The following is a 23,749-nucleotide window of genomic DNA, read 5'->3' on the forward strand; positions in this document are numbered from 1 at the left end:
TGTGTGTTACAATTTCATTGGCCACCTGTGCGTGGCCAGGCCCAACCACATGGCCTTTGCCCTTAAAAGCTAGTCTGTGAAGCAGAGAAAGGTCGCCCTCCCTGTAAGAGGCGCGGCCCCGAACATTCGGTTTGATTCTCGGTGCTTGGCACGGAGTAAAGCTTTGCTTGAACTTTGCTTTATATCAGTCTTGCTCCTTTAATCACAGACCCATTACTGGGGGACCTTTCACCCCAAAGACACATACCCCAGGTAAAAATCACTGGTCTAACGGGCAGCAAATATCTGAAGGGCTGTGGTCACAGGCATTCCCAAAAGAGGAGGGAGGCTTGTTCTGTGAGGCTCTGGAAGGCAGAACAAGGACCTGGGGGGTGTAATGACGGGGAGAAGAGCTGGATGTTTCTCCCTATAGCTATGTAGGGAGCAGCGATTGCCCCAGATATGGGACAGGCTGTCTGTCAATTAAAATCATGAGTGGGTTTTCTCTCAGAATTATTTGAGCAGCCGCAAGTTGACTTCTTTTCAGATAGCTATAGGCAATTCTGTTGGGGTTTTTGTTTTGTTTTTTGGCAATTTTGTTTTTAACGAACCCTTTTTAAAATGAAGTTGTGTGCAGACCTAATTGCAAACGAGCTGCTCTGGTTTATTTAGGATGGATGGCCTCCAAGCACTGCTACCGTGGGGCTTGCTCTAGAATGGAGTTGTGCAACATAAGTTGTCAGGATTAGATGACTTCTCACGGCCCTTAAAACTCTAAAATTCTGTAATTCTAGGAGCTTGATCATAAGAACTAAGGTTATCGTCCAACCTAGGTTGGAACTACTTTTCTAGAAATTGCTTTCTGCAGTTGTTCTTTCCTTCATTCTAGTTACTTAAGACTGCCCAAGGCCAGAGAGCAGGAACCGAACATTATGAAGAAATTGGAGACTATGATTACAACAACCCTAACGACACCTCCAACTTTTGCCCTGGATTACAGGTAAAAGGAGAGAGGAGCTCTGTCCTTTCTCATAAGCAGAAGAGCCTTTTCTATTCCCCATCTCCTCCCTTTCCTATATAGTGGAAGGCTGTAGGAAATTCTGAATTGGGGGAGGAGGGTTATGGCTGCCTGCCCAGCCCCCCAGGCATCAGGAAATGGAAAAAAGCTGAGGAAACAGCCAAAAGCTAGGCCTGCTTTACCTCAAACCCTGTATGTGGAAAGTGAATGGTCGTATTCCAATAAACCAGTCAATGTCTTTAGCCTGTACAAAGCACTTATTTTGACTATTTTGGGATTTCAGAGGAAAATACTCCTCTTGCTTTTAGAAACTAATATTTTTGTCTAGGGGGACAGGACATTCAGACATGTGAAGATGGTGGGGTCTGAAAGGGAAAGGTCTAGGGGGTAGATTCAGGAGACTGGGCTTGTAGCTCTGATTTTGGTTGTTATGTTGTGAATTTGTATAAGCCACTCCCCATTTTTAGATCTTAGTTTAGACTAAATAATTTTGTGAGTCTACTAATAAAATGGCAAATGTAAATAACAGAAAGGGAGAAAATATTAGGTCTCTGTGTTCCTTTGGGGAGAGGGACAAGAACTGAAGAATAGCTTGTTCACCTTGTCATCTTCCTTGGAGGAGAGTTGGGTGGTTACCTTTTAGTGAAAATCCAGACTGACCGCTTGGCAAGTGCTTCTCACATTTTCAGGGGGTATGAGAATCACCCAGAGAGCCTGCTTGAAAACCAAGTCCTGGGCTCCAGCCCAGAGATCTGATCCATTCCTGCTGGTCTTGGTCCAAGAACGACTTTTTCACAGCTCCCAGGCAGGACCCCCACTGCCGGCTGGAGACCTCTGACACCTCTTGTGCTCACATCGGGTGAGGCATGTGGGTCAGATCTCAGATGTTTTGGAAATGCTGTCCATAAAATGAAATCTGAAATTGGCTAGAAACCAAAAGGGACACTGGCAGTTGTGATTATTCCTCCTACCTTGCTCTGGAGGTCTTAGTTAGCAGATACCTTCCTCATAGGGCTTATGTGTAACCAGAGGGTCACTGGAGGCACCTAGAAGACCATCCTAGGCTTGACTCATATAACGAACTCTCAGGTGCTCTGCTCTTAATGTGTAAATAGAGTCTTTTTCAAGGACACTCCAAGCTTCTGCCAAACTTGAAGAACTGTTTCCTTGCCCAGGCTGCTGACAGTGACTATGAAGAGTCGGATGACTTATTTGTGGGACCAGGTGGGATCTTTGACCTTACATCCTGCCCTCCACCCAAGACAGCACAAGAGAATGGTGATGTGCCTGAAGTCCAAGGATTGGACATCACCACTTATGGGGAGTCAAATCTGGTAGCTGAACCTCAGAAGGTAAAGGTGAAAGCCAAGAATTATATTAGATTGTTTGCCTGAGATCTATTTAATTTTCCTCCTATATGAGAGTCACATTGGTCTGGACTTGATTTTTTGTTTTTTTCTTTCACAGTTTTAACCTGCTGCTCTCCAAGTGGCTGATTCTTAAATAGGGTCATGTTGAGAATGAGCGGATGGCTAATTTAGTTTGTGTGGAACTAGCCATCTCTTTAGAAATGGTGATAAGCCATATGACTAGAAGCAAAGTGGTAAAGTATGTGAATGAAGGCTGCAGGCAGGGAAAATCAGTTTCTGTGCTGTTTGGGCGAGGCTGGCCATTTGGCTCTGGCTCAGTCCATGAAGCAGGCCACTCTTGATTTCAGGGTTGTGAGTTCAAGCCCCGTGCAGGGTGTAAGGATTTCTTAAAAGTAAAATGTCTTTTAAAAAAAAAGAAAATCTTGGCCAGATTCAATTCATATGAAATGATGATACATTAATCACATGCATACCAGGTGACAGGCCTAGTGATTTCATATCCATTTGATTGGCCTGGCTCTTTACCCTAGAATTCCAGCTTAGTCTTTTTTTTTTTTTTAAGATTTTATTTATTTGACAGAGAGAGAGATCACAAGTAGGCAGAGAGACAGGCGGAGAGAAAGGGAAGCAGGCTCCCTGCCGAGCAGAGGGCTCAATGCAGGGCTCGATCCCAGGACTTTGAGATCATGACCTGAGCCAAAAGCAGAGGCTTTAACCCACTGAGCCACCCAGGCGCCCCCCAGCTTAGTCTTAATGGAGATTGCACTTGGGCGCCAGGATGGCTCAGCTGATTAATCGATGGCCTTTGACTCAGGTCATGATCCCGGAGTTCCGGGATTGAGCCCTGCATCGGGCTTCCAGCTCCGTGGGGCGTCTGCTTCTCCTTCTGACCTCTCCTCTCATGCTCTCTCTCTCTCTCTCACTTTCTCTCTCTCTGTCAAATAAATACATTTTAAATATCTTTTTTAAAAAAAGGTAGTTAAAAAAATGTAGATTGCATTTGATCAACAAGAAATTAGATTGAATTGAGGGACTCTTGTTTTGGCATATCCAAAGGAAGCTCTGTAATTCCTTTGATCAAGACTATATCAGAATCTTTATTTGAACTCTAGACTTTTTGATTTTACAATGGGTAGATTATAAATGTTTCTTTAGTTTGCTTAATTTTACTTTGTCGCATATCTATTTTAGGTAAATAAAATTGAAATTCATTATGCCAAGACTGCCAAGAGAATGGACATGAAGAAGTTGAAGCAGAGCATGTGGAGTTTGCTGACCAAGTTCTCCAAGCAAGCAGACACAGAGGTAACACGCTCTGTTTGCTCTCCAGGTACCCAGCATGTGGGAGGGGAATGGCTCATGGTTAAGGCTCCAAGATCAACAGTGAATACAGAAAGCATTCTTTCAGAAACACAAGAAAGACAGGGCACCTGGGTGGCTCAGTCGGTTAAGTGGCTGCCTTCAGCTCAGGTCATGATCCCAGAGTTGTGGGATCGAGTCCCGCATCAGGCTCCCAGGTCCATGGGGAGTCTGCTTCTCCCTCTGACCTTCTCCCCTCTCATGCTCTCTCTCACTCTCTCTCTCTCTCAAATGAATAAATAAACTCTTAAAAAAAAAAAAGAAATACAAGAAAGATCTCACACCTCTGAAAGTGGGATGAACCAAGTATATGAACACACAAATCACACAAAAAGTGATACAGATGGTAAACTAGTGCACAGACATTATGTAGCTTTGCTGGTCATCACAAAATACAAACCAAAGCAATTTCCACTGCTTTAGCAGTTAAACAGAGCTTTAGCAGCTTTAGCAGTTAAACAGAGTTAAGGAAAAATTTGGCGTATATACTCACTGCTGGTGTGATTCAGGTTGATGAACCACTGTTCTGGAAAGCAAATTCTAACATCTCACATACCCTAAAATGTTTAAGCCCTTTGATCTAATAGGGAGACGTATTCTAAGTAGAAAAGAAGTATAAAAAAATTATTACTATTATTATTATTTATTTATTTTTTTCTGTCAAATTATCTCTCTCTCCTTCAGAACAAGGTGAAACATTGACTAATTCTTTCCAGCTGAATGGAGCTCTTAGTTAACCAGAATCCTTCCATCCTTTCTTCTGGACGTCTTCTGTTCAGGCAGTGTTCTGAGCTTTTTTGGAAAACTCAGCCTGCTCTCTTAAACCTTCTCCTGCTGGCTGAGAAGTGAAAATCATGATTTGATTGAGGACCCCGAGTTGTGTAGTCATGGTTATCAGATAAAGCTTCAGTCATATTCATAAGGTTTTATCAACTAAAACTGAATAGGATACAAATGTAAGAGAAATGTCTTTTTAAGAGGTAGTAACTGGGTTCTACTTAAACTTCGAATTTAAATGACTTATAATACCTTGTCCTCTGGTTATATCTGGTTAATGAAGGATTTATTCCTTTTTTTTTTTTTTTAAGATTTTGTTTATTTATTTGAGAGAGAGAGAGAGAATGAGCATAAGAGGGGGAGGGTCAGAGGGAGAAGCAGACACCCACCATCCACCTCTGAGCAGGGAGCCTGATGTGGGACTCGATCCCTGGACTCCAGGATCATGATCTGAGCTGAAGGCAGTCGCTCAACCAACTGAGCCACACCAGGCATCCAGGATTTATTCTTTTTTAAAAAAATCTTTTATCATGAAAATATTCAAACAGGGTGCCTGAGTGGCTCAGTTGGTTAAACATCTGACTCCTGATTTCAACTCAGGCCACGGTCTCAGGGTCCTGGGATCCAGCCCCATGTCAGGCTCCACCTTTAGTGGGGAATCTGAGGATTCTCTTTCTCTCTCTCTCTGCCCCTCTTCCTGCTCACACATGCTCTCTCTCTCTCTCAAATAAATAATTTTTTTTAAAGATTTTATTTATTTATTTGACAGACAGAGATCACAAGGAGGCAGAGAGACAGGCACAGAGAGAGAGAGAGGAGGAAGCAGGCTCCCTGCTGAGCAGCGAGCCTGATGTGGGGCTCAATCCCAGAACCCTGGGATCATGACCTGAGCTGAAGGCAGAGGCTTTAACCCACTGAGCCACCCAGGCGCCCCTAAATAAATCTTTTAAAAAAAGAAAATATTTGACAGTATTCAAAAGCAGAGAGAGCATAGTATAGTGAACATCTATTTCCAATAATTATCACTGTTTTATCTTTGCTATCACCTATCCTGTCCTGTCACCCCACTCCTCTCACTGTGTACACATTCTGGGTTATCTTAATGCAAATACCAAACATGATATCCTTTGATAACTGCTTGCCTTAGAGATTATGGATTCTGTGCTGCCCTTGGTTGAAGGTCTAAATGATCATGGCTTTTGTTAGTTTGTATTTTTTTACTTCAGAGGAGCCTAGAGCCCTCTTTGCAATTCTTCCTTTCCTGGGATTATACTGGCCATTGACGTCCACATTTACCATAACTTCTAGTCAGTGTCATGGTCGAGGGCTGCGGCACAAGGTCTCTTTATGGGTCCCTTTTCTTCAAGATGTAACTTAGAAAATGTTTTGGTTTCCTTGTAAACTCTTCGTAGGTACAACTTCGAAATTTATGTTGCTTTCTCAAAAGTGAACTGACTGAGAATGTCTGAAGTGTCAATATCCTTCTTCTGTTAGACAAACCACAGTGAAACTGGAAAAGAGGACCCGGTGAAGGTGGCTGATGAGAAGATGCTCAGCGGGCTCACGAGGGACCTGCAGAAGAGGTACGAGCCGGTGAACGCGCAGGGGCTCCCCGCCCCTTCCTCCGAGCCCCGAGCCCCTGCTGAGAGTGCTCCAGCCTGAGCTGCTGGTGTGACAGACCCTCACACCATCTGCTGGTTTTTGTTTTTTTTTTTTTTTTAAGATTTTATTTATTTATTTGACAGACAGAGATCACAAGTAGGCAGAGAGGCAGGCAGAGAGAGAGGAAGGGAAGCAGGCTCCCTGCAGGCTCCCTGCTGAGCAGAGAGCCTGTTGCGGGGCTCGATCCCAGGACCCTGAGATCATGACCTGAGCCGAAGGCAGAGGCTTTAACCCACTAAGCCACCCAGGCGCCCCCATCTGCTGTTTTAACACTCTGGGGCAGTTTTTCTGTTTCTTCTTTGCATTGATAAATGACTTAATATAGACCAACTTTTTAAAAAGACATTTAAAAAAAAAAGGCATTTTTCTGCACCATTGGCTGGAATGGAGCAAGTGATATTTTATTTCCAAATAAGAAACTGGAAAAACCTGCTTATAAAATGCATCTGAAATATTTCTTTGTTTCTCATTAGTTTGTTCACTGGAAATGTGTGTTCTTACTTGTTGAAAGAATCTTTGTTCCTAGAACCGCAGTGACCTAGCTAAATACTTCTCTGTTTTCCAGCCTTCCTCCTCTCATGGCTCAGAACCTCTCCATACCTCTGGCCTTTGCCTGTCTCCTACACTTAGCCAATGAAAAGGTAGGTAAATTTGGTATGCAAGGGAATAATTCTTTATTTGTGGCACCCTGTTTGAGGTTTTTTCTAGATCTTTCCTGGGCAACCTCACAAGACATCTTAAATACAGTTGACTTATACAATAGTTTCAACCCCAGAGGATTAGCCAGGCACTTAGAAGAATCTTAGAAAAGGGCCATTGGGTATGATTAGCAATGAAAATAATGAGGAGGACCCAAATGGAAAAGTTTAAGTGCTGAATTGTAATCTATCAGTTCCCAGCTTCAAAACATAAAGCACTTTGATATCATTGGGTGTCAAAGGCTTTAAAGGCCAAATTCTACCAGTGCCAAAGTCAAGACACATGGAACATGGAGAACAGAGGGGACAGAGGAGGACGAGAGGAAGACAGATGCAGAAGGAAGGAGTCCTAAGACATGGAGGCAGTGGCCAGCCAAGCTGGACCACCAAGAGCTGTGAAAAAAGGCTTGGGACCAGAGTGTCACATCGGGAGCCAGGAGACATGCCAACTGTGACAGCGCGCCAGGCTTGCGGTGTGCCATGCCAGCTGCAGAGCTGAGCAGCCGTGGCGGTTCCCAAGGGAGCAGGCAGGGACCCATCTTGTCAAGAGTTTGCTGGTGCCACCCGGGGGGGCAGCCAAGCGTGGCAGCCAGGAACAAGCCCAGATGAAACTTGATATCCTTTGTGTCCCGGGGCCCCGGTCCCTAACTCAGATGTTGTCACTGAGGCAGAGCATCCCTACCCTCACTGCCCTCGTGTACCACCATATAGATTCTGACCTCCCCTCCGACCCTGAGCTGAGAGGGGGGATCTTAGAGTGTGGCACCTGTCTGAACACCGAAGTGTGGTTTGAGAGGGTCGATTGGATTGTACCGGAATGCTAGCAAAAGCGGGTGCTATAGAAGTGCCCGGGACTTCCTGTGTGCCTGTTTCTGACCTCTGCCCTTGTGATGAAATTGCTGCGGTGATGATCGGCTCTGTTTCCCAGAGACACAGAGAGAAATCTCACAACACTTAATACCAGAACATGTCTCTTTTTGTGGCCTTGCTCCCAGTTTTTCACTCCTGTCTGTCCTCAGCCCCTCTGGTAATGAGATCCCTGAGAAGTGCGGTGTGACAGCACTCGGGACGCAGGGGTGGATGCTGGGTCCTCAGTGCCAGCACGGTGCAACTCGTTAGCCAGAGCGAAACTACCGGGAACCAAGCTACAGAAGTCACACTGTGGGGTGCGGGGGGTGATTTCAACTTTCCATCGTTAGCAGCACAGGAAGGTGCCCTGGCAAGGGCGGTATGGTTGCTGAGTGCCAGCAGCTCGGGCCTGCCTCGGGACCCAGTGAGGGGAAGTACGCTTGTGGCGAGCTTGGGCGAGAGGGGCTTCGGACAGCCATTTCATCCTGCGGGAAACAAGTGCCCGGCTTGGTGGGGTATTCACAGGGTGGGAGTGGGGGTGTCAGGTGGGAGGAGAGCTGTGAGGTAGGGAAAGGCCTTCACAGATGGGAGAGAAAGGCCTGCGCAGATGGCCGGGGATGAGGTGATGGGGCAGTGAGGGGGAGGGCTGCAGGAGGCCACACACGGACACGGACACGGACACGGTTAACAGTCACGTATCGTGTCTCCTGGTGGCTATCCACTTCTCTTAGCTCCTGCCAGAGCAAATAGCTTCACTCTTGGGCCCTTTACAGAGAGAGGTTGTTCGGGCACCAGTGCCCAGGAAGTCTTGCTTTTTGCATTTTTCCCCTGCAGGTGGCAAGGATTTGGAATTAGCTTTATCCTGCAAATTATATTTGCTGTAACGTAATTTTACTTAAAGTCCCGGGACAAACCTCATTCTTCATAGTCACTACCCTGTTGCCTTGATTAGAATCTATGTTATGATTCCTGTATTTTCAGTATGCTGAAGTTCACGTGTTTGGTCTTTCTTCAGAATCTAAAGCTGGAAGGAACCGAGGACCTTTCCGACATTCTGGTGAGGCAAGGGGATTAAGTTTGCCTGAGAAAACTTGGCAGAGCAGGGTTCATCGCTCCTTCAGTGACCAGGACGTCTGTGGCCTGGGTGCCGCCTAGCCCACTACCAAAGAGTGGCTGTTTTGTCTGTTGCTCTTCCCTTCTCTCCCTCAGTCGGGGAACCAGCACCCCGAAGCTCCGTCTTTGTTTCAAGTTTTCCACCCTGTGGTGACCACCTAGCAGGGAGGAGCTAGTGAAGATACTACTCTTGATTGGGAAAACCTATATCCATACTTTGTATCTATGTCTAGTTTTTGTCTTCCTACGTTGATCTTTGTTATTTTCCACACTTTCATAGAAAATAATTTCCCAGCAGGTCCTGGTTGTCTTTAAACAGCTGTCTAACCCATGTACATAAAACACATCATATGTGCACTTACAAATGTATATATATTGTGTAGCCTTAAAATAAAATCATTCTAAACAATAATGCATGGCCAAATATTTTAGTACATTCTAGATAAGTTAGTGCTGGTCCTTTCCCTTCAGTGGGGATGCAGTTAGTTAGCTAGATGATACCCATCTGTCCGTAAAGGCAGGAAACACTTAAAGGCTGAGAGGATTTGTCTTGTGGCAGAGGAGAGGAGAGAGGAAACCAACCATTGGCTGGAGGTCACATTTCCAGATTGGGACCCTTGGGCCTATGAATTATGCTGGCAGATGATGGTAGTAAAAATTGCTAAGCTTTGTTAAGGGACAGTTACTAGTACCTTCTGTGGATCACCTCACCTAGCCTTCTTAGCATCTTTGAGAGGAACACACTTTTCTCACTCCCTTTTTACACAGAGACATAGGTGCTTCAGAGTAAAGGAACCTGCCTCAGGGCAGACTGCCGTCAGAGACTGACCTCAAACCAAGTACTGTACTTCTGAAGTCCTTGTTCTTAGCTACTGTGCCATATGCTGCTCAGATCATAGGCTCCTCTTGTAGATGTTGATCAAAGTAACTCTGTCCTTGGCAGGTTCTGGGTCTCTGCCCGAGCACCATGTCACCATTCATTAGGTAAATAGAGATCTTGGATCAGAAGCAGTGAAGTATGTAATTGGAGATAACTCTTCATAAAGAACTTGCTTCTAAGTCAAACACCACACAAAATAAAACACTCCCCACCCCTACCCCCAGAAGGTGCTTCCCAATTGGGTCCAAAACGTCACCTGCTCTGCTATACTGAGAGGGTAGTCTTGTGAACATGCTTTAATGGAAAAGGGGATGATGCTGCGGGAGTGAAGGGGGTGAAGCCTCCCACACCCTTCCCCATGCCAGCTGAGCGCTGCTCCTGCTCTGCTCTTACTCCTGGAGTGCCCTCTCAGCGCAGCACACTTCTCTCTCGTCCTGTTTCCCAGGGATGATTCTGTTCAGTGAAGCAAAGCAGAACGTGTTTGCCCCAGTGCATGTCAGGTGGACTAGATGCACCGTCCATGTTTGACTAGAGAAGCATAGTGCTGCTCTCTGGGCTCCACTCTCACCAAACTGTTTGCCTTGGATTCTTCCAATAGTCCTGAGTTCATCACATTTTATTCTTCTGTATAAAAATGATTTATGAAAGAGAAGGTGGTGGTTTCATTTGGATACCTTCATAAGATTTCCACATGAGCATATCCTCGAATCAGGGAGGAAAAGAAAAACCTTTATTGGGTTAAATGGGACAGTATTGCATCTGTATCTCTGGCACAGGCTGTGTGGTGCCTCAGTGAGTTGATACCTCAACGTTGTTCATTCTGGATGAAGTGTTTCTTCATGTTTATATTGTCCCTGCCCCATCTCTGCAATGATAATTCCGACTGCGTAGAGCAGCAGTGGGTGGTGGAGGTGGTTGAATTTCCAATGTAGATAAACTTCCTTTGTCCTTTGGGGGTGGCTGACGGGAAAGTTTCCTTTTGGAGCTCTGCTAAGCAAGACTACCCCCCCCACCCCAGGAAGGAAATAGAATAGTTTCCCAAATATCCCTGCTTGTCAGGAAGCTCTGGGAGCAAACTGTTCCAGATCTTCTGAATCCAAGGGCAGAGTACTTTTTCATAACAGAAAATTTTCCCTAACCATAGAGATTGTTTTAACTGGAAAAGAATGAGTGGAATTCATTTATACCTGGGTTTTCCAAAGTGAAATCTGGTGACAGTTCCTTAGGAATTAAATAGACTGCAGAACCAGAGTACAGAGAGGCTGTTCCCTAAAAGGAAATGCTAAGGAATCAGAGCTGCCCTCCCTTTTCCTGCTGAAAGAGCCATCAGGACACAAAAACATAATTGGAGGAGAGTGGGCACCTGAAGGCCGAAGGGTGAAAAAGTGCCCCTGTGCCAGGAAGAAATATGGCCAGTGTGGAAAAAGAAATGAAGCCACCAGGGCTGAAATGCTCACCTTCACCCCTGGATGTCCTTGGCAAGAATACTCGAGAACAACTACCTTGTCAAAATGGAAGACCCATTTGGGAAAACCATCTCCTATTCGGATAAACAAGAGCACTGAATTCAGGATATTGCCTTAAGTGTCCCTCTCTGTTTCCGTCACCTCCTACAAGAAAAGATGAGAGTTTCTGTAAAATAAGGGTGGGCGTTTCAAGAGTGACAGTCTAGTCAGGAGACAGAAACATGTGATATGAACAAAGAACTTATTACAAAGAACTGTTGACTAGGTGTGCCGGGAATCTAAGGTGTCACATAGCAAATGCCAGAAGCAACCAGCGCCAGAGCGGGAAAACAAAAGGAACAAAGAGGAAAACATCAAAAAGGTTTTGAGAGGGCTCTGCAGAGCAGAAACTGCCCCCCCCCCCCCCCCCCGGGGGGGCCACCCAGCGGGTGCTGGCGCCCAATGAAGGATGCAGCATAGCTGGTTCCGCGCATGCTCGCTGGAAGACCTGTGAACTGCTGCTGTGGGGACTGCCCATACCCATACGAAGAAGCGCCACTGGGGGGCACTCACAGGCTCAGGAAGGGGACAAGAGGAAGCGCGTCCCTTCTCCAGCCCTGCAGTCTCCTCCACGGGCTTCCCCTTCACGTAACCTAAATGGGAGTAGCTAGCAGAACAGAAATGTGGTTTGCAGGGTGGCCCAGAATAGAAGGTGGGTTTGTTGCTGAGGGATGATTACTCCATAGCCGGCACAGGCTAGGTCTCATCTATAAGGATTTAGAATCCTTCCTCACTGTTTTTGTTTGACTTAGGATTTATTTATATTTGCTCACCTATTGTCAGTGAGATGCTGGTAAATGTTCAACTGATTCTCAAGGTGAGGCTGGGGAGACATTGAGGAACAGTCGGTGGCCCATCTGCCTTGGAAGAGTCAAGACTGGCCAGAAGCATTCCTGACTGACAAAGGAGCAAATGTGTGGACTGAGGAATGTACAGGCATGGCAGGAGCCATAAAGACTGAAGGGTAAAACAGAAGAAATCTCCCCAAGTTAGAGTGCAAATGCCAAGGGCTAGAAAAGAGTGCAGAGAAATTAAAACAGTTGCCAAGTAGGTCCCACCAACGACAATCAGGGGGCCCAAAAAGAGCAGAAAATGGAGAGGAGGGAATCGTGCTGAAGACGGAATAGAGCCTGTATCCCGTGGCTGGAGGACCTGAGTTTTCAGGCTGAGACTGAGTGTCTAGCACATGGATGAAAACGAACTGACACCAAGGTACCTTATCATAAAGTTTCAACACTCTCAGGACAGGATTCTACAAGCTTCAGGACAAAAACAGGTCACATGCACAGGATCAGGAAGCAGGGTGTCAAACTTCTCAGCATTGTCCTAGAAGCAAGAAGATAAATGGTTTCCAAATCTAGAATTTTATACTTAACCAAACTATCAAAAAAAGTGTGAGAGTCGGCTATGGAACGTTTTTTAAAAATGACAGTGAAATCCCCTCACATGTATCCTTTTCCAAGAAGTTGCACCGGTCCATACCAGGACCCTGCTGGATGCCCAGCCACCCTGAACCCTGTGCTTCCAGGCCTCCTTTGTGGCCTCGCCTGCCCACGGCCTACGGTAGCCACAGAGACATTCAGGGGAGCTGAGGCGAGCCTCTGACACAGGCATTCTGCTCCATCTGCCCTGCTTCTGCTGCCTCCATCTGCTGGGACCCTATTGCCCTGTCTTTGTGCAGCAGGGTACTATGCTTGCTACTTATTTCCTCAAAACTGAGCAATATATTGTTTGGAGATAGTACGACTATGAAGAAAAGCAAGGGCCTGGCTCATATGAGAGTCCGGGAGGCAGTTATCTCTGGTGGGAAGAGGGGGAGAAGAGCAATTGCAGAGGACCCCCAAGGAGCTTCTGAGGTACTAGTGTGATAGACGCACTGGTGTGTGCTTTCTCTTTTCTCTTCCCTTGTCCTTGGCACACTGGTCTCTGACAGGAATTAGCATCCTAAGCCTTCACTCAGCCTGCCTGCAGCTGCTGGTATCTACCCCTGAGAAGAGCTTACGTTTGACAATCCTCTCACCAGGCCACAAGTTCATGACAAGTACCATGTCCATGCTCATTGGCTTTTTAAAAATACTTTTTTTTAATTAACATATAATGTATTATTTGTTTCAGGGGTACAGGTCTGTGATCCACCAGTCTTACACAATTCACAGTGCTCACCATAGCACATACCCTCCCCGGTGTCCATCACCTAGCCACCCCATCCTTCCCACCTCCCTCCTCTCCAGCAACCCTCAGTTTGTTTCCTGAGATTAAGAGTCTCTTATGGTTGTCCTCTCTGGTTTCGTCTTGTTTCATTTTTCCCTTCCTTCCCCTATGATCCTCTGTCTTGTTTCTCAAATTCCTCACATCACTAAGATCATATGGTAGTTGTCTTTCTCTGACTGACTTATTTCACTTAATACCCTATAGTTCCATCCACATCATTGTAAATGGCAAGATTTCTTTTTTTATGACTGCACAATATTCCATCATATGTATATACATATATATGTGTGGGTGTGGGTGTGTGTATCTATACACACATATATACACACATAGATACACACACACACACACACACACACATCTCACATCTTCTTTATCCATTCATCTGTTGATAGACATCTAGGCTCTTTCCATAGTCTGGCTATTACGGACATCGCTGCTATAAACATTCAGGTGCATGTGCCCCTATGGATCACTACATTTGTCTCTTTGGGCTAAATACCCAATAGTGCAATTGCTGGGTCATAGGGTAGTTCTGTTTTCAACTTTTTGAGGGAACACCATACTGTTTTCCAGAGTGGCTGCGCCAGCTTGCATTCCCATCGTTGTCTTTTTAAAAAGTTGGTTGGATACACAGTAAGCCTACAGTGCCTCAGGGAAACATCACTGGGGTTTGGGATTTGGATTTCATCCCAGCTGGCAGTCTGGGGTATGGGGAGTTTACTGGGCAGAGACTTGCAGTTGTCAAGAACAAAGAAAATCAGGGCCCAGAGAGGAAGACGGGCAGGGGTGTGGTAAGATGCAGTGCAGATACGGCCTATTTGCTCTCTCTTTTTTTCCTTTGTTTCTTTATTTATTTTAAAGTTTGCTTATTTAGGTGATCTCTACACCCAACGTGAGGCTCGAACTCACAAAGCTGAGATCAAGAGTTGCATGTTCTTCCGATGAAGCCAGTCAGCTACCCCTGATTTTGCTTTTAAAAGCTCTACTCTGCAATGGAAACTGGAATGAATGGGATAGTAGGGAGAGGGAAAGCCTAACAGGAGATTCCCAGGGCAAGTAAGAGACTCAGCTTGTTCCAACCATCTATCCTCCATCTGTGGCAGAAGCCAGTCCTTGAAACTGCAAGCCACCAGGTGCCTCATTGGGAATGGATCCGTCACAGAACCAGTATGAGCCGCACCTTGATATGTGGCTGGCTTTACAAGGAGTCCACCTCATATATGGTTAGGACATTATTCCATTTCTCAACAAGCATATGGCAACCTGCACTCCAAAATGAGTTCTCAGGAGGCCCTGCGAATCAGTCACCTGGTGAGGTGACATACTTAGCCTAACAACGTGGCCCCAACCCACAACATTCTGGCAAGGCCACCCAACCTATAGCCACGATACTGGGTATTCCTTGTCCTGGCCAACTGTCATCTCCCACGTGATGGCTGGAGTTTGGAGAAGAGCCAACAGCTATTCAGAGCCAAGTCTTGGGTGGAAGGGCCATCAGGTAAGACCATTTATAATAAGCAAGGGTATGACAGAATGAGACAGCTTTCCCATGTTCAATCAGAGACTGCCTCCAGATACAAAGTACTTCGTAAATGCTTTTGAGAAATGCAGCTCTGTCGGACAGTCCTTTACCCTTACTATTTCCTGGCAGAGTTCTAGGTGCCCGTCACCCCTAAGGAGTAGGTAAAACTATCTCCATTCAACAGCGGGTGCATCTGAGGCAGCAAGAACAGATCTAAGATTGCGCAGTTAGGAAAGGGTGAAGCTGGGATTTGAACCCCAGCAGCCTGACACAAGAGATCATGCTTTTAATCACTACATCAAACTGCCTCTTGGTTAAAACAAGGACATTGCTTCCTATGGCGAAGACCTGGAAGGGAGCAAAACCTGTTTAGAGACGTACACCAGATGAATTAATTAGAAAATCAATTTTGTCACTACATGGTTCAATCTTAAATAGTCACATGCCTAGAATAGGTCTTGTTTGCTGGTGCAGGCCTGGAACCTGGTGTGATGACTGGCACACAGGAGACAATAAAATTTTGCTATGTGAAGAAGTAAAGGAATGGAGTTCAAAAGTGTGCATGACTGGGTGAACTGATGTTCTAGGCAAATGGAGAGGAAACGACCATCTACTGAATCCCTTCTCCATGAAGGACATGGTGTTTACTGGGGTCATTCAAGTCAGCCTCACTCAAACCCCAGAATGTTAATGTTCAATCCTAGATCAGGAGGCATTTCACCACCTAGTACACAAGTTTCTAGGGGCGTTTTGGTGACCCAGTACTCTTCTTATCCAACCCCAATGGTTCCAGCAAACTAAGGGCTTCCTGGACACACCAGAGACACACCAAATCCTTTTGAATTTTGCTCCCATCTAATGTTCCATTACCCCTGCCTGTGGTACGCCCATCAGGTACACATCTCTTGCTGTGCCTCCTTCAATAGCCCTCCAGCTGTACTTCCTGTTTCTGATCCCCCCTACACCCCAGTCTCTCAACTACACCTTACCTAGCAGTATGGGAATCACCTTCCTCATGCCCAGCTCTGGAAGCCTCTGTACAGGGGGTCTGGGATGAGACAACCTGGCTTTGAGGTAGGTGAGGCCAGGCAAGTCAGTTATTTTCTCTGGGCCTTGATTTCTTCATTGCTAAAATGGGGGAATTATATCTAATAGGGCTTTATGGGGATTAAATGAGACCGTGTATGCTAAAGTGGTACTATGCAAATGCTTGCCATGTGATAAATTATAAGTTTTTGCTTAACCTAGATATATTCCCTCTAATCTAACACCTGCTATAAAGCTGCAAAGAACAAACAACCCCCTCCCTGCCCACCCAGAAATCTGTATGGGTTCCTATGGTCTCCTAAAGTAAAAACTCTTTACAATGGCATTATGTTTTCAAGAGATTCTAAATTTTATCTACCCAAATTATATTACATTGTTCCATTCCTTACATTTGCCCTTCACTCAACTGAATTGAGTTCCTAACAGTTCCTGGGACATGTCTTTGTCTTCCCACCTTCATCCTTTGCTTCTTCTGTATTGCCTTGAAATCTCCTTGCCTCTGTTGAAATCCTTTACGACTGTCAACTCTTGCTCATGCTCCTGAATCAAGTGGCTTCTCTGACCTCCCACAACGCCCCCTTGTGGCTATTGCTGCACCGTTGTTTTTTGGCCGGGTTGGCGGGAGGGGGGGGGGGGTTTGTTTTTATGAGGAGCTAGTTTCCTGAATACCCTGCAATGGACAGGGGGTCAGGAGAGGAAGGAGAGACTTTCTGACAGAGGTGGTGCCGGGGGCCTGTAGTTAAGGGGGAGAGGTGAGGAGGTATGGGATTTTTCTTTTTTGGTAACTTTCACTTTTTTAATTTATTTTTTAAAGATTTTATTTTATTTTATTTATTTTTTATTTATTTATATTTTAAAGATTTTATTTATTTATTTGACAGAGTGAGCGAGAGAATGCACAAGCAGGCAGAGCGGCAGGCAGCGAGAGAGGGAGAAGCAGGTTCCCTGTTGAGCAGAGAGCTCCTATGCCAGGCTTGATCTCAGGACCTTGGGATCATGACTTGAAAGGAAGGCAGAGACTAACCTGACTGAGCCACCCAGGGGCCCCAGCTTTTTTTTTCTTAATTAAAACTTTTTGTAAAGGGTTTATTTATTTGAAAGAGAGAGAGAGAGTGATGGGGAGGTGCAGAGGGAGAGGGAGAGAGAGAATCTTGAGTAGACTCCCTGCTGAGCATGGAGCTTGGCATAGGGATCGATCTCAAAACCCTGAGATCCTAACCTGAGCCAAAACCAAGAGTTGGATGCTTAACTGACTGAGCCACCCAGACACCCCCACTCAGCTTTTTAATTGCAGTTACTGTTACATTTCATTTCTCCAAGACTATAACTTCTCAAAGGTTCTAACTGCATTTTGTTTTTCTCTGAGTCCCTAACAGTGCTCACAAAGTTTAGTGCACATATTTGAGAGGTTACTAAATGAAATGACAGGTCTTAAGGTACAGGAATGCAGGGTCCAGGAGCCTGAGTAACCCTGTGTCCAGGCATGGCACTAGGGAATATTGAATTCTGAATCTTTGGGCAGAGGCAGCACAATGGGGCACACATAAACTGGAGGAAAATTAAAGCTGAACCCAACTTGGTAAGGAACACCCCCCACCAAGGGCCTGTGCTTGTCAGGGTGCTCTGGGTCCTTCAGCTTCCTGGGGACAATCCTGTTAAAATTAAAAAAACAAAACAAAACACCTTCACCGAGATATAATTTATGTACCACACAATTCTTTCACTTAAAATGTATGATTCAGGGGTGCCTGGGTGGCTAAGTCAGTTAAGCGGCTGCCTTTGGCTCAGGTCATGATTCCGGGGTCCTAAGATCGAGCCCCGTATCAGGCTTTCTGCTCAGTGGGGTCTGCCTCTTCTTCTCCCCCTGCTTGTAGTCTCTTGCTTGTACTCTCTCAAATAAATAAAATCTTTTTTTAAAAAGATGTATGATTCAATGATTTTTAATATGCATTGAGTTGTGCACCTATCCCCATAATCTAAAACATTACCAAGACCCCAGCAAGAAAACTTGTTCCCATGAGTAGTCACTCCCCACTCCTCCTGTTTCACAGATAGGCCCACAGCCCAGGCTTGTCTGTGAACATGAATACCACTCCTATAGAAACACAGAGCAGAATCCCTGAAATATTTTTCAGATACGTTTGTGTCAGGTGAGTGAGCCACAGGATGGCCACAAAATAAAAGTCAGTCTTGAGGATTCAGATTTAAATAACCTTCAGTGAGCCCCCACCTTGAGTCAGGCAATTAATTCACTGGTGCTTTTAAACACACTACCTCATCTAATCACAACACATACAGGGGGAAAGTTTTACTGCCTCAATTTTAAGGATGACAAAATGATGCTTACCCCCAAGAGACCAGGTGACCTCACAGTCACAAAGCCACTGAGGAGCAGAGCTGCCACAGGACTTGACTCTCCCTTGGAAGGCCCGGGTAGACAGACAAAAATAGGGTTGGGGCTGCAAACTACATGTCTAGAGGGGCCAGGTATGAGAAAACAGGAGCAGTGGGAGGAGCATGTGTATCCTCTAAGACAGCAAATTGCTGATTAGCACTGGGCAAGGAGGCCAAGTAGGAATGTGGGTCTCATGTGGCCAGCTTTCTGATTTCTCCATAAATGCTAAAAGTCCAGATTTTTCATGAACTATCCTAATTTTTAAGTAAGGAGTCAACAGCCAAACAAAATATCCCTGCAGGTCAAATTTGGCCCAGAAACTGCTATAGAGGATGTGCATTCCTTTGGCCTGCTACGTATTTTCCCTTTCATTCCTTTTTCAACAGGCTCTAAGCAAGGTAACGTTCAGCTCGTAGTTGCCATTCCACAGTCCGAGAACAGGTTGGTTAACTCGGGGTGGGAAGGCAGCGGTGCCTCCTGGCCCCGGGGAATCTGATGCTGAGGAAAAAATTAAGTCACTGTCTTCAGGGAGCTGGTCCTGCCAAGAGGGCAGCTAGCTACCTTGGGCTCTGCGAAGGAATGAGACAAACATTTGGGTGCAAATAGGGGGCCCGGGCCTGCCCAGAAGGAGGGTCTTGTTGACACGTATGGGTTTTAGGTGGAACGGGTGAGAGTTTTCTTTCAATTGTTAAATACGGAATTGAAACCCAAAGGAGGATACCAGTAATTCTCACACACACTCTTAAATCTCTCGCTGGGTGGGTGCTTCGGGTTCCTTAACTGGAAAAGGCGCGGATTGGCACCCCTCGCCAGCACAGCTCACACGGGACGGTGGCCAGTGAGGAAGAAGCAGGTAGAAAAGCTCTCGGGCGAGGAGAGGGGGCTAAGCAGGAGGACGTTTCGCTATGATGTAAGGGTTCCTGGAAGTAGTACCGCGAAGACAACCTATCCGCGGTGGGCCTGAAGTGGCAAGAAGTGGCCAGAGCCCGAGTCGGGGGTGACCGGATTCGCGGATTCGGGCGGTTCGCCCCACCCAGAAGACCGCGGGTCAGCTCCGTACGTTCACAGGAGACACGCCCCACCCACACTTCTGGCGCGCGACCCGGAAGCGGAAGGGGCTTGTCTCTTTCCCTCTCCTGTGCGTCCATCCTGCGTTGTTGCGGCGGAGCGGGAGCGGGCCGCAACGGTTTTGGTAGCGTGTGGTGAGGGTAGCGGACTCTGAGATCCCCGAACAGCCGCGGCCATGGCGGATGTGACGGCCCGTAGCCTGCAGTACGAGTACAAGGCGGTGCGTCTGGGCTCGGGGAAGGACCCAAGCTAGGAAACCCACTGGGGAGCGGGAGGTGGAGGTTCTAGTCTGAAGGCCTGCAGGTGAACCACGAAAACGGAGTCGAAATCAGATCCGGGAGAAGGTGGGGGTACATGGCGACATGAATAACCCCTGTTGGGACCAGGGCGGGCGGGATAGGCTAAGAGCTCTGCTAGGGGTGTTTGTTCCCTGTCTCCTCCGCTCCATACCCGCCCCCTTTTGTGTCACCCCCAGCGTGCCAGCACTTTTCCCAGGTGTGGGTTATCGCGGGCAGTGTTAGGAGCCAGGATCGTTCAGTTGATTTGATCGCTCTTTCCTCGTGCGCAGTTGTGTGGCGCTTTTTCATCTTGAGGAAAATCTCTTATTCCGAATGTGCTTATCAGCACTTAGTTGCTGCAGTTCTTACTAACTTTGATGTTATCAAGTCGTATTCCTGTGATACAGGAAGTGGCCCTACTCCTGTCAGTACTTGGATAACATTGTGATCTTTTCAGAACTCGAATCTTGTCCTCCAAGCTGACCGCTCTCTCATTGATCGGACCCGGCGGGATGAACCCACGGGAGAGGTGCTGTCCCTGGTTGGGAAGTTGGAGGGCACCCGGATGGGAGATAAGGCTCAACGGACCAAACCACAGATGCAGGAGGAAAGAAGAGCCAAGTGAGTATCAAGGAGAAAATGATTTTTTGGGGATACAAAATCCACCTTTTCTTGAGCATTTGAGCAGTGTTTTTGCCAAAATGTTTAGTGCAGGATGAGTACTGAAGTGAGGAAACAATTTTTATAATGATTTTATTTATTTCTTTATTTATTTGGGAGACAGCAGGGGTAGGAGCAGAGGGAGAGGGACAGACACATTCCCTGCTGATCAATAGCCAACTCAGGGCATGATCCCACCACTCTGAGATCATGACCTGAGCCAAAATCAAAAGTTGGACGTTTAACCAACTGAGCCACCCAGGCACCCTGAGAAAACGACTTTTAGATCTTTTTCTAATATAAATGTTTCTGATCCATAGGGAGATCTTAATTTTTTCCATGGTATTTTCAAGATCCTTGCTATTCCCTGTCTCATTAACTCTTTTTCTTCCTTTATAAACTTCCCACCCCTGCTTCTTTCCTCTGATGTTGCCCACTTCCTGCTTTCATTGGTGTGGACTAATATTGAAGTATCCATAATATGAAAGACAGGTTGTTTGTTTTTTTGTTTTTGTTGTGTTTCTTTTTTTTCTCTTTTTGGGGGATATATTTCAAAACTGAAATGATCATTGAACTTTACTTCATCTTTATATTTTGAAATCCCTGATATCTTTGTCTCTTTCTTCCCTCCCATGATGAAGTCTCAAAAATTGGTAGGCCCAGTTTTAATTAGTTATATTTGGGTTTGTTTGTTTGTTTTAAGATTTTATTTTTAAGTAATTTCTGCAGCATGGGGCTTGAACCCACAACTCCAGGATCGAGTTGTTTGCTCTTTCGACTGAGCCAGCCAGGCCCCCTTGATTAGATATATTTGGAATGAGTTAATACATCAGTGGTTCTCCACTTTGCAGATTATGGCTTCCTTTCCAGGTTTGTTATAATTTGTTGGGAATCAATAGCAGTAGATTCTTTTTTTTTTTTTTTTAAAGATTTTATTTATTTATTTGACAGAGAGAGATCACAAGCAGGCAGAGAGGCAGGCAGAGAGAGAGGAGGAAGCAGGCTCCCTGCTGAGCAGAGAGCCCGACGCGGGGCTCGATCCCAGGACCCTGAGATCATGACCCGAGCCGAAGGCAGCGGCTCAACCCACTGAGCCACCCAGGCGCCCCAATAGCAGTAGATTCTTTTGGAGCCTCTTTCTCTGGCTAGAAAAAGAAAATGTATGTGAGAGGTCGCAAGTCGAAATTTGATTAAATAGTGTTGTCATGCCAAGTAAGAAGGGTTGTCCTTTTTCAAATGAATGAGGAGGCTGTCTCATTGCAACGTTTATTGCATCTAAAGGGAATAACAAAGGATTCCCTTCCTGTTACTGTGTTCCCATAAAGATGGCTTAGTGGAGGGACACCTGGGTGGCTTGGTTGAGCATCTGCCTTTGGCTTGGGTCATGATCCTGGGGTCCTGGGATCGAGTCCCATATTGGGCTCCCTGCTCAGTAGGGAGTCTCCGTTTCCCTCTTCCCCTCCCCCTGCTCGTGCTCTTTCTCTCTCTCACTCTCTCAAATAAATAAAATCTTAAAAAAAAAAAAAAAAAAAAAAAAGATGGCTGAATGGGAATCATTTGCTGAAGTACAGATTCATGGTTTTTTTTTTTTTAAAGATTTTATTTATTTATTTATTTGATAGATATCACAAGTAGGCAGAGAGGCAGGCAGAGAGAGAGGGGAAGCAGGCTCCCTTCTGAGCAGAGAGCCCCATGCGGGGCTCAGTCCCAGGACCCTGAGATCATGACCTGAGCCAAAGGCAAAGGCTTAACCCACTGAGCCACCCGGGTGCCCCAGATTCATGTTTTTAAATATTACCTATGTGCCATGAAGCTGAGGAGAGGAGGGTAGGCTTGATTTAGTTTTGCCTTTTGGGATGTGGTTGTGCTTGTTAAACATCATGTGTTCATTAGGCGAAGAAAGCGTGATGAGGATCGACATGACATTAACAAGATGAAGGGTTATACCCTGCTGTCCGAGGGCATCGATGAGATGGTGGGCATCATCTATAAGCCCAAGACTAAAGAGACCCGGGAGACCTATGAGGTGCTGCTCAGCTTCATCCAGGCTGCCCTTGGAGACCAGGTGAGGAAGCCAGAGGGTGAAGCTGCATTTTTGGAGAGGGAGAGAGTCACAGTGGGGAGGTACCAGAAGAACCTTGTCTGTGGATTTTTCTGCGTGGGCCATAGCAGTTTGTAGAAGTGGCTGATATTTAGGGAGCACTCCCGTTTCATGCTTGCTTTCAGTCCTCATGTTAGCTCTGTGACTAGGTGCAATTAATACTCATTTTCCATTTTATCAGTGAGAGATAGGAGGCAAAGAATAGTTGGGTAATTTTCCCACATCACAGAGGTAGTATTCGGCAGGGCCACCATATGAGCCTGGGTGTTCTATATCCGGAATCCATGCTCTTGATCCTTATACATGTGGGATTAGATTAAGGGTCTTTATGAGTCTCAGAGGCTCTGGTGAGGACGGAGAATTATGAAAAGTTTGATGGGCTGGAGGAGCACTGAGCAGTGTCTCTGTCGCCTGGAGAAAGGCTCCAGACTGTTATGGAAGCTGGGTCCTAATCTTTTTAAATCCACCTACCTAATCTTTTTAAAATCAGATGAGTTTCCTACAGTTGTTGCGTTGTTGTTTTTTGGTTTTGTTTTAAAGATTTTATTTATTTATTTGACAGACGGAGATCACAAGTAGGCAGAGAGGCAGGCAGAGAGAGAGGAGCAAGCAGGCTCCCCACTGAGCAGAGAGCCCGATGCGGGGCTCGATCCCAGGACCGTGGGATCATGACCTGAGCCAAAGTCAGAGGCTTTAACCCACTGAGCCACCCAGGCACCCCAGTTGTTGCGTTTTTTAATTAATAGTAATGAAAATGGTCAGAACCCGTATTCAGGTTTTAAAGAGGCGTGGGTCTTCATAGCCCATTGTTACATAAAGCTGGCCAGTGATGTTCTGTGTCTTGTTCTAAATTATTTCTTTTTTTTGCCACCAGCCACGTGATATCCTTTGTGGGGCAGCTGATGAAGTTCTAGCTGTTCTAAAGAATGAAAAGCTTCGGGACAAGGAAAGAAGAAAGGAGATAGACCTGCTGTTGGGTCAGACAGATGATACCAGATACCATGTGCTAGTGAACTTGGGCAAAAAGATCACAGACTACGGTGGAGACAAGGAAATCCAGAATATGGGTAACTGAGCTCTTTATGTCCATATCATATTAAGTGGTTGCTTTTGATCTCTAAACTTGATTTTCAAGCCTTAATCATTAAAACCTCTGAATATGTCCTTGAGTTCCCATAACCTGTTGGGTGTTTGAGAACTTGTGATCTATGAATCCAAGTCCATAGATTATAACAGCTGTTTCTTGGTCTTAAG

The 23,749-nt window shown here is 45.9% G+C and overlaps 2 protein-coding genes across 2 annotated transcripts in view; both read left to right on the plus strand.

Moving 5' to 3' along the window:
- LOC111158422 (non-SMC condensin I complex subunit H) overlaps positions 1-9,229 on the plus strand; it is a 35,552-nt gene extending 26,323 nt beyond the window's left edge. Inside the window, exons 13-18 of the mRNA XM_022520424.1 lie at positions 869-979; positions 2,173-2,349; positions 3,559-3,672; positions 5,998-6,086; positions 6,731-6,806; positions 8,728-9,229. Of these exons, the coding sequence (XP_022376132.1) occupies positions 869-979; positions 2,173-2,349; positions 3,559-3,672; positions 5,998-6,086; positions 6,731-6,806; positions 8,728-8,787 (627 nt within the window). The 3' untranslated portion in view covers positions 8,788-9,229. The remainder of the gene's footprint in view (positions 1-868; positions 980-2,172; positions 2,350-3,558; positions 3,673-5,997; positions 6,087-6,730; positions 6,807-8,727) is intronic.
- Positions 9,230-19,545: 10,316 nt separating this feature from the next.
- Positions 19,546-23,749, plus strand: part of LOC111158410 (small nuclear ribonucleoprotein U5 subunit 200) — a 29,688-nt gene continuing 25,484 nt past the window's right edge. Inside the window, exons 1-4 of the mRNA XM_022520407.1 lie at positions 19,546-19,676; positions 20,192-20,355; positions 22,288-22,459; positions 23,370-23,562. Coding sequence (XP_022376115.1) covers positions 19,632-19,676; positions 20,192-20,355; positions 22,288-22,459; positions 23,370-23,562 — 574 coding nt within the window. The 5' untranslated portion in view covers positions 19,546-19,631. The remainder of the gene's footprint in view (positions 19,677-20,191; positions 20,356-22,287; positions 22,460-23,369; positions 23,563-23,749) is intronic.

Source organism: Enhydra lutris, unplaced genomic scaffold (genome assembly GCF_002288905.1).
Source record: "Enhydra lutris kenyoni isolate GAN:26980312 unplaced genomic scaffold, ASM228890v2 scaffoldscaffold59, whole genome shotgun sequence".
Lineage (NCBI taxonomy): Eukaryota > Metazoa > Chordata > Mammalia > Carnivora > Mustelidae > Enhydra > Enhydra lutris.